The sequence below is a fragment of the Mus caroli genome, chromosome 16, assembly GCF_900094665.2.
Source record: "Mus caroli chromosome 16, CAROLI_EIJ_v1.1, whole genome shotgun sequence".
Classification (NCBI taxonomy): domain Eukaryota; kingdom Metazoa; phylum Chordata; class Mammalia; order Rodentia; family Muridae; genus Mus; species Mus caroli.
This window is the reverse complement of record NC_034585.1, coordinates 61,549,880-61,567,863: the sequence shown is the minus strand read 5'-3', so window position 1 is coordinate 61,567,863 and position 17,984 is coordinate 61,549,880. Positions and strand designations below refer to the sequence as shown.

General features: G+C 40.7%; 1 protein-coding gene across 3 annotated transcripts in view; it reads right to left on the bottom strand.

Moving 5' to 3' along the window:
• Vgll3 (vestigial like family member 3) overlaps window positions 1-17,590 on the bottom strand; it is a 51,491-nt gene extending 33,901 nt beyond the window's left edge. Inside the window, exons 1-2 of one of the 3 annotated variants that reach the window (XM_029470821.1) lie at window positions 17,021-17,590; window positions 4,653-4,938 (exon numbers count right to left, since the gene is read on the bottom strand). In XM_029470821.1, coding sequence (XP_029326681.1) covers window positions 4,653-4,938; window positions 17,021-17,146 — 412 coding nt within the window. In that variant the 5' untranslated portion in view covers window positions 17,147-17,590. The remainder of the gene's footprint in view (window positions 1-4,652; window positions 4,939-17,020) is intronic. The other 2 variants (XM_029470822.1, XM_021185434.2) reach the window with 2 other exon arrangements.
• Window positions 17,591-17,984: the final 394 nt, after the last annotated feature.

Below are 17,984 nucleotides of genomic sequence, written 5' to 3'. Positions count from 1 at the left end.
GTAAGAGACCACCAAGGGCTGTCCATGTATGTATGTGTATGAGGCCATCCACTGGAGCATTCTAAACCTACCAGGGATAAAGACGGAGCAGAGATTGAGAAGACACCAACCAAGGACTGGGCCAACTCGAGACCTATTCCCTGGGACAGAGATAACCTTTGACACTATTAATGACACTCTGCTATGCTTGTAAATACTCTGCTATGCCTAGCATAACTGTCCTCTGAGAGGCTTCTTCCACCAACTGATGGAGATAGATGCAGAGACCCACAACCAAATATTAGGCAGAGCTTGGGAAGTGTTGTGGAAGAATTCAAGGAAACATTGAGGAAACTGGTTGGGTCAAGGAAACAAGAATATCTACATAGGTGACTAACCTGGACTCATGGGAGCTCAGAGACAGAATCACCAACCAAAGAACATTTGTGGACTGACCTAGTCCTACTACATGTATCTAACAGATGGGCAGCAGTGTCTCCGTGGGGGTCCCCTATCAAATGAAGTGGAGGCTGACTGACTCTGTAGCTTCCTCCCATTGGATCCCTTTTTCCTAGGTAGGATGCTTTGTCTGGCTTCAGTGGGACAGAATACACTTAGTCCTTCTTTGACTTAAGGTAAGGGATGGTACCCATGTGGGACTTCCCTTCACAGAGGAGAAGGGGAAGAGGGAATGGGGTAAGGGGGTATGAAGGTGAGACTTGGAGAAGATGATGAAGCAAGGGCTGAGATTGGGATGTAGAGTGAATAAGTCAATTAAGTGGAAAAAGACAACTGCCATTTTCCACTAAAGACACCATGTTCACACAAGCTGTTAAATTAATTGTTTCACATTCAAAATATACGTGATACTATAGTCTCCAACAGAGATCAATCGGGCAGAGAAGTAGCCCATCCTGGGAAATAATTTTTGAAAGAACACATAACAGACCAGAGGTCATCCTAATTTTATTGTCTGACCAGGGTAAGTGTATAAGAGAATATAAAGAAATCATTTCCATTTCTAAAATTGAAAGACCAATACATGAACTCTAGGAGATATTCCATTGTAGTTAAAAAGTGCACTTCCAAGTAAGAAAGACAACTGGGAACATAACTTTGGCTAGTCATGGGGAAGATATAAACTTCATCTGCCTAGAGACTGTAGTTCACTGCAGACAATAAGATGCCTGAACTAGTCAAGGAGCTGAAAAGACACTAAATACTCAGTCTTAAGTGGGATATCCTTATCAACCTCTTACCCTACAAAGGATAAAGAAATATCCCAGAAGAGGGAAGAGAAAGTATGTCAGAGGCTGGTGATGGATAGATATGCTTTGAAATACTGCCTTCAGGGCATAGATATAGCTATTGTGCACATGAACCCACATTAACTGTGGCTACCTGTACAAGACCTGTATATGATCAAACCAGCCAGTTCAGATGGGGAGAGAATCTCCACACCCCATTCCTCAGAGAGATTTTAAGTTGTTGCTCTAACACTACATTGTATATATCAAGGAATAAGATGAAGAGCAAAATCCACAAGGAATAGAACCTGGAGACAGAATCATCTAATTAGATGAAACTTTTTCAATTAATATTGATTTATGACCAAATCACTTCACTGGATATGTGAATCTCAATCATTATACCTCCTCTTTAAAAAAGTTTCTATATCTTTAAATTTTCCCATCAATTCCAGTCAAGTTTTGAAAGATATTTGTAACTAGAAGCAACAATGGCTACATTCAGTTTATAAATAGAAAATAGACAATGCACTCAGCATTCTCCAACTTTGCAGATTTACTTATACCAGCAATTACTTGGTCCTGTGAATTAATTGTAAATAAAACTACAAACAACATGTACACCTATAACATTAGCATTGTAATGCAAAGAGAAAGATTGCTGGGGCTTGCTGGCTTCCAGCCCATCTCCAGATTTAGACAGTAGCCCTGTCATAAGGGAATAAGACAGAACTTGATAAAACAGGACACCCAAATTTGATGTCTGACCTCTACATGTAGATACACATGTTCAGGCACCAGCAGACATATATAAACATTTGCCAGAAAAGCATAAAACATACAGTAGAAAACTGTAGGAAGAAAGAAAGGAAGTGACAGAGGAAGGGAGGGAGGGAGGGAGGGAGGGAGGGATAGAAACTGCACTCAAAGACTTCATACAACTGATTAATTCTTTAAATGCTCCTTTGAAGACTAAAAAAATATTTGATACATGGAAGGAAATTCATTCACATATTTCCATCTCTTAGAATTATATTTCTCTTTGAAGAAAAATGCTACTTTGAGTATTGAGGGAATCCACATAAGATAAACAGATATAGTATTTATAGATTTTTCAGGGCAGGAGACAAAAAGACATGAAACACTGTGTGGACATACTACTCCACATATCTGAGCAACGTCCTACTCATTGCAGATTCTAAGTTTCACTCATCTTTAAGAAGTTTTCACTGACTATTCCTTCTGTATAGATCATTTTCCCAGAAACAGCCACATGTTGAAAGCCCTCATTACCTTCAGGCCTGTGTTCACATGCAACTGTCTTTGAGAAGGCTTTCAGTATCACTTTCAGTAAAGTAAGATCTTGCATGTCACTTCTTACATCCTTGTTTATTCCCTGTCTCTATTAGCAACGCCATGAATGTAGAGCAAAGTGCCTCGAAATTTACATAGCATATAGCAGACCCTTAGGAAACATTTGTGGCCAAGTCAACTGATGAGTCAGCGGGTAGACTAGAGGGCCAGATTTAAGATGATACCAAGACAATGCTTACAATGGCTATTAAAACATGACCTCCATTCCTACTTATTGTGTAAAAATCAGAGAGCCAATCAATGCTTTCCTCTGGTTGTTCTAATTTCTACATAGAACAGTTGAATTGTTTTACAGTCATTATCCTCATACTAAATTTGTTCTGGCTTTGGTACTATAGATGCCTGGCTGCTCCGGATAATTTGTGACCCTACTTTCTCCTTTCCAGACTAGGTCATGACAGGATTACATAAGACAATATGCTGAAAAAGAAACCCTTGTACTTCTTACTCTCCTGGAACTAATTTATATGGATGTGATTAATTATTTGGTACATAACTGATTACCTAAAACCATCTGACTCATGGAATTTTTCTCGTTTTCTTCAAATTATTCACATTCTTTCTCATGAGTTATCAAATAAGATATTGGCTCCTTCTATAAGCCTTGAGCTCTCAAGGCCTCTCTCTTCCTGTACAAAGGTCATGGGACATACTCATCAATGAAGCAGGAGTCACGTGGGTGACTTCTCACAAGCCTCTATCTGAGCTGATATTCTCTTACCGCTCCCTCTTACAATGCCTCCTTTGGCAGCAGAGGGAGTAGATGAAGGAAAGAAATAGAAGGAGGAAGGTGCAGTAAGAAGGCAGGCAGAAGTGAGTTAATGACAAAATGAAGCATGAGCAGGAAGACGAAGAGTTTATCTGTAGATAAAGGCCAGCGGTGTCAGCTGAGGTCCTCTTGTGCAACAGCACAGCCGTGCCTGTTACAATGATGTGAGCCATTAGTCACAGATCACAAGACCCTTCTGCAGGTGGACAGCCTTTCCTTGTCACAGGTACCACCCAGGACAGCTGTGACTGGCGATTCCGGCCCACCTTCCTGATGCTATAGATGTTTCACAAGCAAAGACGACATGTCACTGACTCCCGAGCTTGAACTTCATTCTGTTAACCTGGCCAGCAGTAAGTATCACAAATTAACCCCCACCAATTTCTCAGACCCCATAGGGCTAGGATGAGGAACCAGAACATTGCTTTCTAAAAGGTCCTCTCTTGAGACCCACAGTTGTAAACAATTTTCCTGGCTACTTCCTGGAACCAGGTGAGCTTGGAACAACGTATTTACATATAACACATTTCTCTGAAGTTTTCCTTAAGAGGCTGTGCATTTTTTTTTCCTCTCCAGCCTTGTCAACCACCAAGTCTAACATGTCACTCACCCACTGACTTTTTAAAACTAGAACACAGACGCACGCAAGTCTCTGTGCTCATCGCAAAGAAGGAAATAAAGAATTCTTCAGCCCGGAGCTTTTGGGGTTTGTTTACTGAGGTACAAACACTAGCATTAAGTCACGGAGATACTACCTATGAGAGGTGTGGACCCTGTAAACGGCTCACAGAAACGGAGTAGTGAGAAAGCCAGTGAGAGAACACCGACGGCTTTCAAAGTCTGTGTTCTTGGGTCAGATTCAGAACTCAGCTATGTCACCGCTGTAACACACCTAGTGCAGTGAGCAAGAATACGCTTTTAGAATATGTGTTTTAGAGGCTTACTCGGGCACGCCTATTATTTCGAGATCCACACTGGGTCACAGGGGCTTTAGGAATGAAGCTTCGAGCTCAGTCTGGCCACGATAAACTGGGGCCACTTGTATCACTGCTTTTTTTTTTCCATGAGGAATTTAAGGGGTGTGACTGCATCCTTTCCAACCCTGCATTCCACATGTGACAAAACTGATCCAGCTGTTTGTCTGAAAGAAATTCCTTGCTGTCCTTAAAAATTAAAAAGCAAGTGGATATCCGTTCTCCAGGGGCAAGCTTCCAGCTGGAGCCTGGTAGAGGCAGTTGCGAAATGGCGTGCTCCAAAGGGCATCTGCTTTCTCTAATTCTTACCTCGCCATAGGGGGGTTAGCCCCATCTTGCTTTTTGAAATGGCAGATTCGGGATGCAAGGTGTTGGCTTGGCCCAAAGCTCTTGAGAAGTGTTCATCCACTACTGACCCAATGTCTCCCTGGAAATAAGTGAAAAGGACACAGCGAGAGTTAAGGTACTCCATCTCGGCAGGCTGGTCTTTCTCCTCCTCCTCCTCATCCTCCTCCTCCTCCTCCTCCTCCTCTTGTTTGCTGGGAAGCGTGACTTCCAGAGAGTCCTGCATCTTGCTGTATACCGCTAACTTCTTCTGGGATAGAATAAACAAAACATAGTATCAAAGACAGTTTGTGGCAAAGCATTAACTAGTTAACTTTTCATTTAAAAAACAGAATCTAAATATTAACATATGTTTGCAAACTGATTCTCCTTCATCTGTTTTATTCCATCTTTTCCTTTCCCAAACCAGTTGCTTCCCTCCCACACTAAGAAAAGTCTGTTATTCCAAATTTGGCCAAGAGAGAGGGCTGTTATCAAGTTGTATAATTTCAGGGTGTCAGAGTTTTTGTTTGTTTGTTTGTTTGTTTTAAAAACCCAACTATACTAAATGAATAACTTTTTAAAAATGTGACGGATTCCCTTTGGGTTTTTTAAGGCTCATTTATATGTACTTTAAACGATTTAATGTACAGTAACATTCTACTTTAGGACAGTGGGGGAGACCTGAAAACTAACTGTCCAGGGAAGGGTGGAGAGGGAAAAAAGCTTTTCATAAATGAAATAAACTAAAATAAAAACAGGAATGCACCCTCTTAAAAAAGGATTTGGCAGATGTGCTGAACTCATTTCTCAAACATCAAACTGAAATGACAGAGTAAGTCTGTGTGAAGATCCATTTTGCACGGACCATGTTTTTCTTATGTTCCACTCACTACTATTATCATAGAGGGGGAGAAAGAGTTTATTGTGGCTTACTGAAAATACTAACAAGGATTAGCTCTTCAAATAAAAATGGGAAGAGTGCGATATCTTAAAGTATCTCAATATACAGTCATGCCTACAGTAATCATTAATATATATTATCCAAGAAACTGTCCTAAAACCTCACATATATGACTTGAGTTGATTTTTATATCTATAACTTGGTTATTATTGCTGTATATAGCTAAAAGACAAAGAAACTAATGTATAGAGAAGTTAAGTAAGCTGCCAGCAGTCACAAAGTACATGTCTGGTGAAGGCAGAATGCAAAGAAAGTAAACACCTGTAGACACATATTGTACAACCATGTTGGGAAACAAGGTAGAAATTTCTAGTATGGGGGGATAGTCTACAAATAACCATGATCAACCTTGTTTTACTGAATGGAAATTTGGCAGCTAATTGCTATGTTATTACATCAGCTTTTCATGTTTTCCAATGTTTTCACTGAATGTGTGTGACTTCAAGATTAACAACAACTTCACTGTGAATGATACATAAGAAAACACTCTGGGTTACCTGATAAACATTCCCTATCAATAGCATAACAACAAAATCCAAGTTCTTAATTTAATATCTTTCCATATCATTTATTAATAATAAAATTATATATTTCTACAGAAATTATACATGCTGGAAAAATAAGCCTGAATAGTGAAACCACATAATTGCAGAATTCTCAGTAGTTTTGCATGTATTAGCACTACACATACTCCCATTTAATGTTTCTTATGTAATTACTAGTTTTAGAACCAATAACCACAAATCATAAGTTTATCTTTAATTAATCTATCATTTTCTTTTGGCAACAAATATATTGTTCTTTTTCCAGTTGGTGCCAGAAATGGACACATGATATAGACTGATGAATATGAGGGAGATGTTATTTAAAAATATATTTGCTATTTTTTATTTAAAGTTTGTGTCAATGTGGTTTTCTTACAAATAGATAATTTATTCCATGTGAATGAATGTGTCTTATTGATGAACAGGTAGTTATAAAGCTGTCTGGTTATATTTCTTCTGATCTACTTTTGTTCAAATTTGAATTTGAAAACAAAATACCACCTTAAAATATGTTAAAAAACTGCAGGAACTGAGCTAAATAACTTTTAGATTTTAATTTCATTTATAAAATTAAACAAACTGTTAATCTACTGGTCTAGTAACTGTGCTGTTTTTCTGGATGCGTGAATATGTACTAAAAACCAGCATAGATAAATAACTCTGTCCTACCTATTCTGGCTTATTCGAAAGATCACTTTTATACTGAAATGAACTTAAAGCTGACCCACAGAGTAGTTTCTGCGTTCAGAGTGTTCATCATCGCCCACAAGACTGATGAGGGTGTGTTTGCCCATACCTCTTCTATACCTTTATTTTATCTTTGTTTTTTAACATTTATGTTAACTACCCAGATAACAAAAAGGATTCGTTTCACTGCCAATGGACAACAATTACATCTTAAGTAAATTACAAAGTACATACAAAATATTTTTTAATTGAAACTGTAAAACCTAACATAAATACAAAATAGCTCTGTGATAAGTGATAAGTACCACAAGCCATCTCAAGACTAGTTGCTGGCAGTTGTATTTAAACTATAGATTTTCATTTTACGGTTGCACAGCTTTGTAAACTCTGCATAATTCAGGGGGACTTTTTCTACCAACCCTGGAATGGCTGACTACACATAAATGCATATGTAAACATAGCATCCTTATCCACAGGGAGTGAGGTAAGGAGTAAGCTGTCTAACTCTGAAGAATTGAGTTGTCTTATAGGAAAATAACTATCATTTGTCTAATATGCAAAAATTTGTCCTTTGTTGCTGCATTCACTGAGGCTCTGAACTCTTATATTTCATACATAGACAACATATCTCTACTTGTACAACTATACATGACAAAACATCCCCTGTTCATACTGTGGATACCTGTAATTTGGTCAAAAATGATCCTATGATCCACTAACAACAGCACACACAAATGCTTATAATTCTACTCATGCTTTCCCCATATTTTGCTCTAATTTTCATAAACTATAGTGAAACTACTTGAATATTTACATTTCCCACATATATTTAGCCTTGAAATATCACTGGTTGAAGTAAGAATTCTTAAAGTATCCAAATGGCCTGATCATTACAGAGACTGCTAAGTTTGAATACGCATAAGTGGTGTAAGGGTCAGCGGGAACAAGATGGGAAAGAAACAGAAACACATCCTTTAAGCTGTTTCACGTGGCTTATATGGTGACAACACACAATCTAACTTCTCAGACTTGAACACTAACCACTGCAGGACACCAGTGTTCTCTGCCTTTTCTTTGAACATATTCCTCTTTAGCTACGTTCTATATGCTCTTGGCCTTCGATTCTTTCATTCTACCCCCCATAGGGTTGCATGTTTTTGTTGGGAAATATAAATAAATCTAAAAGTTGAGATTAAGTCTCCAAGTGTCAGAACATAGATGTGCAGAATCGAGACAAAAATGTCACCTCCTTCGTACATTTTCAAAATGTAATCACTTTCTAAAGTATATCCAAATATCAGTTTAGTATCTATACTCTTCTTACAAGATTGTGAAGAATTGTGGTTTTTTAAAGCAAAACAAACAAAAGAGTCAATGAAAGAGCTCTTAAGAACTGTGAGTTGGGGCTACAGTCGTGGCTCAGAGAGGAAAGCACTTGGCAAGCTGAGTTTGGGTTCCCAGTACCCATGTAAATCCTGCATAAGCTTAGGAACCAGCCTATAATCCAAGCACTGGGAAAGCAGTAACAGAAATCCCAGCTGAATACCAAATACATGAGCTCTGGGTCCAGTAATATACCCTACCTCACTATTTAAGGTGAGAAGTGACGGAGCAAGACAGTCAAACTCAACCTCTTGGCCTCCACACATGCCCATGCACACAACCAAGCATCCCCTTATACATATGTATATAAACAATCATGTGAACACACATGTACAGCCATGTTTGTATAGCACACACATTCGAACAGGCGTGTACACACACACACACACACATCGCAGAGACAGGTTGGTTTGAGTAATACACACTGCTCAATTGAAGCCATTTTCCCCACACAATAAGATATCAGTTTAGTGAAACAAGAAAGGAGTTAATAGGCTGTGTTAAGGCCGGCTCACAAACATGAAGGGTAGAAGAGAGAAGGAAAGTTGGCTCAGGCAATGCAAACCCTAGTGATCACCTCAGAGCTTGCCATCAGGCCCAGCAGAAACAAACTTCAACAGGAATGTACAGGCGGAAAGGATTTTGTCTGACAGGAGAAAGACTTCCAGGTCAGGAGCCAAATACCACTAACTCCCAAAGGCTTAAGCCGCCAAATACCAAGGGCTTATTGTGCATGGGTGGAAAGTTTCGTCCTAAGGAAACAAAACTATTTTAATGAATCACTGAAATCACTGGATATTTAGAAAAATGATCTGAAAAATACAAGTTCTAGTGACTATCTCCTTTAAATGAAGGAACTGTTTTGTGTTAAACAGAAAGAAAATAAGAAAGAAAGAGAGAGAGAGAGAGAGAGAGAGAGAGGAAGGGAGAGACGGAGGGAGGGAGGGAGGGAGGGAGGGAGGGAGGGAGGGAGGGAGGGANGGANGGANGGANGGANGGANGGANGGANGGAGGNANGAANGAAGGAAGGAAGGAAGGAAGGAAGGAAGGAAGGAAGGAAGGAAGGAAGGAAGGAAGGAAGGAAGGGGAGGAGGAAGGAAGGAAGGAAGGAAGGAAGGAAGGAAGGAAGGAAGGAAGGAAGGAAGGAAGGGGAGGAGGGAGAAAGGAAGAAAGGGAGAGGGGGAGGGAGTGGGAGAGAGAGGAAAGGTTTGAATGACTAGTCTGTTTCAAAAGCATTAAGTCCATAAAACCAACCCATTGATCTTTTATCATGGTTTTAGAATTTACTTATAGAATATATACTTTAGAATACCTCAGAGATCTCTGAGCATATCAGAAAACATGTAGTTCAATTGACTTAAGGAATATATGCCACAGACCATCTTTCATTTTATAAAATTTTCAAACAACATTTATTCATTTGTGTGTGTCTAAGTATGTGTGCATGTGTTTGTCTGTGTTTATATGTGTGTCTGTGTGTGAATGTGTGTGTAGTTGTGTATGTGTGTATATGTGTGCATGTGTGTATTTTCAAGAATGTGTGCCATAGGTTATACATGGACAGCCTCTGACCTCCTGAAGGAGCTGGTGGAAGGACAAGAATGGAATTTAGGTCATGAAGCTTAAAGGTAAGTACTGTCTCTTGAGAACAATAGTTTTTGTTTCACTTAATTTTCTCTTCTATGCAAATACTTCCCAGAATGATTTCTATCAATTTGCATATGCAAAACTTCTTTCCTTAGCTAGGATCAATTGACTACTAACAGTTATGGATTAGAACCTGTTTCTGTCTACAAAGCACATGCTGAGAAGTCATGCCAGTGTGCTGGATTTGCTAGAAGATGATTATTTTGACTGAAGAAACAAATTGAAGCCAAAAACATGGCATTGCATGATGAGAAGAATAGTCTACAGGTACTTACAACCTTAAGAACCTAGAAATAGGAATATGGGTTAGCTGGAGATGTAACTAGAGCCCTTGTCTGGCATGCACAAGGCTCTGGATTTGATCCCTAGTACTTCAAAGGAAAAATAACTTTAGCTTAAAAATGACATCTTAGATATAGCAACTAAGTAATACCTTAAAAATGTATATATTCCTAGATGACAATGAACTGCTATGTCTAAGTAGACTGTCACTGGCTAGATATATACTGCACTTGTTTCCAATTTTTCTGTAAGTCCTGTTTTGGAAATGTGAACAGTCAGTTTCTAAAGAACTGTCGGTCATACTACAGGATGCTGTGTTTGTTATATTTGCTTATTTTCTTTATCAATTATTTTCTTAATAGCAGAAAAGAGCAATCAAAAATGCATTACTCAATATGATAGAGTTGGAACACATAGCTTCCAAATAAATCTATTGATTATAAAAAATCTAACCTACCTCCCTTAAGAATGAAAATTTTCTAGTTTTTACAATGGCCAAAAAAAAAAATGTGCCACAGGCCGAGAAGCAATTTCAAAATTTGCATTCCCAAAATGTTTTAAACTATGATCACATCATTAGGGAATGTGTTATTTCTCAAAGCAACTACTTTGAATGAAACAAGTTTCCCTCATATAAATTTTGGTATATTTGTATAATCTCTTAGACAGATTTAAGATACAACCTCTATTACAATTATTTATCATGCATTCATTCATTCATTCATTCATACACTGTGTTTGTAACTTTGCAAATACTTGGATATGCAGAATGAAACGTCCAGCCAGGGCCAGGGCTGCATCTGTTCACATACTTGGCAACGTCTTGCTAGGGAAGAAATAGAGACTGCCCCTGTGGATTATGTCTTTTATAAACTATATTATTTTTCTGAGTTTCTAGTATTCCAAGGTTTGTAAGTAAGACAAGGCAATGATATTAGGCTAGCTCGGAATTGTTTTCAACTTTCTATGGAGGTTCATTTAGTAAAACAATGTTAGAAACCAAAGTGACAAAGATAACTTGACCAAAACTAATTCTATGAATCTCAGCAGCAAGTAACGGAACCCGGTAGCCCTTGGCTTCCACTTCTAAAGGTAGGGAATGCTGAATATAGATACCTATAACTGCAATGTGTAACCTTTATATCAGCAGAATGCTGTATCTTAAGATGCATTCCCATTTGATTTGGTTTCCTGTATTGGCCACCTCTTCTGATTTTACAGGGTACTAGCCAAAACACCAAATCTACAGAGCACAGAAGTCTGACACATTTCCATCTAGCTCAGCACCTAGGAATTATATATGGTGCTTCTTCTATCTATCTTCACATAAACAAGAAAAGATGAATACATCTTTGCAGACCTCACTCAGCCCTCAAGGAATGATACAGATGGAAGAAGACTAGACACCTGTTGGGTTCATCTTCTCTTTATTCATCTTTGGAGATTGAGTTAAAAAAAAAGTTAACTTTCCCTAGTTCAAATTCCACTTGTAAATTACTGGCATAAATCTGGAATCCACTGAACTATCTACAAATATGGCATTTATGAGTTGTTCTAACAACAGCTGTGGAGGGCTAATGGTTCAAGGCACTTTCTGGGTCAGCCCAAATAAGTCGTCAAAGCATAAAACCAGCTGCTCAAAGAGGTGCATTTTAAAAAGCTTAGAGCAGGCAGAGCTTTGCCCTGAATGGCTGCCTTCACAGTCCATCAGAGCTGAATCTCATCTACTACAGAGTGCTAGGTTATCAAATGGAAATATTGGAACCTTCTGGAGACAATACTTTTTTTTCCCTCTCTGCTGCTGGGTGTATACATTCTGAGATTTTAAAATGAAGAAGTTCACTGGAAACAGGAGTGGTGGGGAGGAGATCCAATTCAGGAACATGTTTTAAATGACAGTCCTCTACCTGATGGTTTTACTTTGGGACATGCCCTAGTATTATGTCCATTTTGTCTCTTGGAAAACTCTGCGGATGGTCCAGTGAAGTTAGTTTAGTGTCTCACCTGCGGTAGTGAGAAGAGATCTTAAAGCAAAACAGTAGGCTACTGCTCCACACCATTTCCCTTGATGTGTACCCTCTCCGCATCATGTCAAGCTGTGGGGAGGGTCTACCAAATATTAGGGGAAATGGGTGCTTTTCGCATATCAGTCAAATCCATTTTCTTAAATTTCTGGTGGTACTGACTCCTGCTGGCCTGATTTCTTGGGGGAATACATGCTCACTCTGTGAAACTCTGAACATTTCAATCCCACCCTCTCTAGCATCATTGTGATCTCCATGGTAAATCACTGCTCTGTCAATAGGTTGCTTACTTTAAAACTTAACCATTTCTATCCTGGTCTTCTTTTTGCTGAGAAATCACTAGGACTATGAGACTGTGGACAACCTAAGCTTTCAAGTCTTTGCTGTCAAGTTAATTTGTGTAACATGGAATTAGAGAGGCTGCTCTTTTTCAGAGAAGTTCTGTATAAATCCTTACAAATACACTTAAGTCCTTGCTTACAGTTGTAAGGCAATTAAATCCTCTGCCTTAAATAATTTGACTGTGCGGTGAAACTAGTTAGGTTAAAACTGAGATCTTACCTCTGAATAAATCTAGTCTTATGTTTGAATAGTAATGAAATCTAAGATGCATACATGTTACTGTTAAGGCCATTGGCTGCATTTAATTTTAAATAAATCAGTGTTCATTTGCTAAGTAGATACACAACTACTTTAAGAATAAATGGAGAGCAAAAGTCACTAGCATAATGCAACAGCTTGCAAAGAGACGTTGGAATAGTAAGCTTACAGAAAAAAAAAAAAAAAGGACACTACCCAAGGCTTGGAAAGAATATCAAGCTCCAAGGCCAAAGAATCTACTGCATACTAATCTTCCTTATCAAAAAACAAAAACAAACAAACAAACAAAAAACCAAGCTGATTGGGATGCAAAGACAAGAAAATAACCTGGTGTGTAATGAGGAGAAAGAAAACGGTCTGGGAAACTGCATGCCTTGGTACAACGATGCTACCCCAGGAAAGGAAATCTGCTGGTCCTTATTCTGTTACCAACCAGCACAGAAATTTTAGCCAGGAATTCCAACCCCATGGATCTGGATTTTCCCATTTATATTATGTTTCCTGTCCCCTAGGGTTTTCCCATTTCAGAAACAGCATCTCAGAGTCATTTTAAAACTTAACCAAGGTAACAGAGAAGAGACAGTGAATTTGAAAACCCTTCACAAGCATCACTGGGAGCTTGCCTATCAAACTTTGTTTTTCACCCAGCTGATCCCCTTAAAGGAGATAGAGTAAACACGTTCTAACTTACAGGAAGCAGACGGTGACCATTAAAATCTATATAGACAAGGAAACTCAGCTACTGTTCTCCCTTTGCCATGTCTTCTAAAACCCTGTGAGTCTGAAAGCTTGACTTTAAGTGACCTCCCGAGTTTAACATTCTTAATATGGGAGAGGATTTAGACAACAGACCGTCTGCCTTTCAGATGAGAAGTCTACTGGTATGAAGGGAATCTTATGATTTCATATTGTTGCCCTCAATTTTTCCTGACACGTCGTATTTCGAAACACTGTGCTGTTTCCTACTGTCACTAGCAGACTACAAGCACATTCCTTTCTGTTCACGTTCTGCAGTGTCATCAGCCTCAGAGCATGTACTGAGACTGAGTCAAAACTTCTCCCAGGGAGCTCTGGAGGAGGGCTGTCCAGAGGCTATGGAGAGACGGTGAGGTCGAGGACTAAGCTGCTCAGAATCTCTCAGTAAATTCTGCCTCTGTCACTAATGCTCCCTGTAAGATTTAAGCCCAGCACACAACCTCTAGGAATTCACCCCAAGGATTATAAATGTACTCTTCAGACCCTGGCAGATGAGCTTGATTGGTTGAACTGGGGTGGCACACTATCGTGTGGCATTTATATGCAGCTTACTGGTGTTTTTAAACATTTATCCTGCTTGCACATACAATAGGTTCAATAAAAAAGAAGAAAGAAAGAAAAACTATGCTTCAAACTTTCAGATTCAGCAGAAAAGCCGATTGAACATATGGCTAGAAAATAAATTCTAAAATTTCTAAAAAAGAAAAATATTCAGGAATGAAAAGTGAACCCCGTGCTTAAGATCAATCGTAATGTGCTATTTCATAAACATCTAAGCACTTCAGAGCGAGGAGTGTGTAGTTTACTAGTAGACTGAGTACCTAGCACATGTGAGAGCCCCCATTCCATCCCCTTGCCTTCCAGAGAAAAAGTAAAAACAAACATACAAGAACAGAAGACCCCCACTTTTGAGGAGAGAATACAGCTAAGGGATACATTCCTACAATTGAATGCAGAAACCCCAGCCCAGAATGTCAATGTCCTGGCATCCTTATCTCATGAATGACCACAATGTTTTTTTGCATCACTGTCCTTTTTAATGTTTCTTTTTCCCCCCTCCTCAACAAATCCAGTTGTTTTTATTTTTGTGGTGGTTGTTTGTTAATGCAGGAAGAGATATCTCCCTCACTTTTGTCTCCCAAACAAAATATTATTAGGGATTACATCCCATGTACAGAGAAAACAACCTTCACGGATAATAATGATCAAACCTTACGGAATGCAAAAACAACAAAAATATGTATTCTCAGATGACTGCAGCATTAGGGCCAAGTCAATAGTAAGCCCACTTCACCCACGCACTGCATAGTCTAAAAATGCTGTCAGGCTGATAAGAATTTCCTGACTTACTCTTTTTTCCAATAGAAAATATAGGTCATCAAAACAAGCTCTGACAGTAAAGGAACAGCAATGACGCTGTCAAGTCTCTTTAGCCCAATAACAGGCGAATAGTATATGAACTAGAGGAAAATTTAAATATCAAAGAAACCAATTTAATGAGAGAAGTGTGCAAGTGTGCACATCTCAAGCAAACCCTTACAGTAGACTCAGGCACTACTTAACAGACGTCTATAGAAGCTCTGAATAGAGCAGAAGCTGAGCATTTATGTAACTGCCCAACACAGACAGATTAGACTCTTTTTGTGCTTTATTTTTATTTTCTTTGTCAGTTTGTTCATAGTTTTTAAGCAAAAGAATGGAATTTGGGGTTCAAATTTAGGTCTATTGCAAAATGAGATAAAGTACTCAGAGACAGTTTGAATTGAAAACTAACTTTCATGATTAATGATTTTTCATTTGTCTAATTCGGCCTTTGATTTTTCTTGCTGAAGAAGAGTAACAATGCTGACCTCTCCCTATGCACTCATATTTCAATGGGATTAATTTCATAATTCCATAGAAGACAACCATGTTCACAACATCTCTGATTCCTTACTTTTTCAGGAGAGAACGTTATTTCTCTGTATACTTAAAAACATCTAAGTCTCCTGCTCATCCACATTCCAACTGTTAATTGAAGGCCTCTACAGCATGAGAGATGGACCAATACCCAAGGTCTCTGCCTGGATTGAACCTACGACGCTACTATTTTGTGTCAAAGAAAACATGATGAGTCAAAATGTTTTTGTTTGCCATTCTTGACCACAAAATTCAAAAAACTGCTTCTCCTATCTCTCCCATCAAAGGTAATTTTGTTTTAAAATAGTAAAGCTTTCTAATTTTAAAGTAAGTAATAATTACTAGCAAGGAAGTGGGGTCTTCTGTCTCATTTGGTCTTCATTAAGATGGGATTGTTTAACGGTGACTCCTGGACTTGTACCCTTTCAAAGTTAGCTGAATCTGACAGCCACTGAGTCTCATATGGAGTTATAGTCTCTTTCCCAAAGAGTAGCCCTATACTTCTAGAAAAGGGACAGGGGCAAAGGGAAAATAGAAATTCAAAGATCAGATTGCTCCAAGGGTCAAACCCTGAAGGCCAGAATAAAACATACAGTTCCTAAGAAATGAAAAACAAGTCGAAAATCCTGTTAATCATTATTTTCTAACTATATCTAGCTGTATTTTTAAGTTTCAATGAATTTAGCCTACTCTAATCCCTGATTCAGTATAGCCCCTTGTCACAGGCACGTTTTACTGTTTTTAACATTGTTCTAACTAAATTTTGTTGCACTTGCTATGTGGCCACAGAGTAATCTCAAGAATTCCTAGTGGCAAGTTCTTCCAGTGTCTACCCTTATCATCTAGTTTCCAGGTCCCTTTTACCAACATTTTCAGTCTCTTGGCTGGGTGGGGCCCAGGCATGCAGATACTCCTGGCTACCTTGGGCTAAGAAACGCAAGTCCACTGACAAACACCAGAAGGCTCTGTGTTTTGTTAGGAATAGAAAGTGAATGAAGAGCCTTTTGAGAATCCCTGTCTAAATCACAGCCGCGGGGAGAAAGGCTATGGATAAATTCTAGGAACACCGAATGTGTCTTACATCCGACCTGTGTTCCCACCCTAAAAGTCCCAGTACAGTCAGTCACTCTGTGAGCTCCCTTCTCTGGTAACCTCTGCTACCTCACATACTTCTGCCACTTACTCCAGAAAACGCTGAAATACTCTACTTGCCCAAGGAAACAAAGTATTTGAGTTAAAAGTTTACTCACACAGTCCTAAGACAGATGCCTTTCGTGAGCTTCAGGGAACTGAGTCCTAAGGACCAGCGAAGCTGGGAGCAACAGTCTCTGAGTTCAGGTGACACAGCTCAAATAAGCCCCCGGCCAGGTAAAGCCTTTCCCAGGATCCCAGCCCTGCCATGCTCAGTTCTGCCCTTCCGGGAGTGTCTTTTTCTTCCTATGGTTCCCAGCAAGTCCTAAAGCATCTTTCACGCCTCGGGACCCGGCGGGGCACGGCATGAGCCTGACACCGATACCCGGTGCCCCTCGTCCCCGCCCCCGGAAGGCTGCCGGGCTGGTGACTCACCTGCTGGCCAGGTTGGGGAGCCGGATGATAGCAGGCTGTAGGGCAGGTTGCAGCTGCCACAGGGTTGGGCAGATACTGGGGCGCTCCATACGGCTGGGGGTGATACATCACCTCCGCACAACTCATGGCAGCGGGGCCAGCGGCGGCCCCGGAGTCGCCGCCGCCGCTCTAAGCGCTGGCGCGAGGGGCGCCACCGCCACTGCCGCCGCAGCTGCTGTCCGCGTCGCTGAACCAGCTGCTACTGCGGCTAAGGCGGGTCCTCGGCGGCCTCGGGCTCCGCTCCGGGAGCGAGCTCGGGAGGGGTTGGCAATCAGCGGCGGCCCATGCGCGGGCACCTTCATTTTCAGCCCCTCCGGGTGCCCCCTCTGCTCGCGCTTATATAGCGACGGGACGACGCTGCAGCCCGCCCCGCGGCAGGAGCATGACAGCGCTGGGCTCAGGCTCAGGCATCCGCATCCGAGACAGGAGCGTACTCCGCAGTGCCCGCAGCAGCTGCTACCCGGTCCCGGCTAGGGCCGCTCCAGGAGCTCAGCAGTGCTTTTGCATACACACAATGCACGCCCGGGACTCGTCCTATCACCAGCGCGGGCGGCTGGGCGAGGACCGGGAGGCGGGGGCAGGGTAGCCGGAATGTGGGGAGGCGGGGAGCTTGCCTCCCCAGCTCTCAGGAGCAGTTTATCAGAAAAGTTCCATCAACTCAGGTCCACAGCGGGCGGGTCGCCCAGCAGGGGGACCCTGGGGAGGGCGGCTGCGGATTGGAGCGAAGTTTGGAGCCCTCTCCGCCTCCGGGCCCAGAGATGCTGGTGGGAGGAGATTGGTATGCGAGAGGCTCCGCGCCCTCAAAACTCCACGGTTCCCCACCCAGTCTCAGTCACCTGGCGGCCTGGACAGAGTTGCCCAAGTTCTGGGAGTTTTTGCAAAGAGCATCAACTCCGATGGTGCTAGAACCCGATTAAAGGAAGGC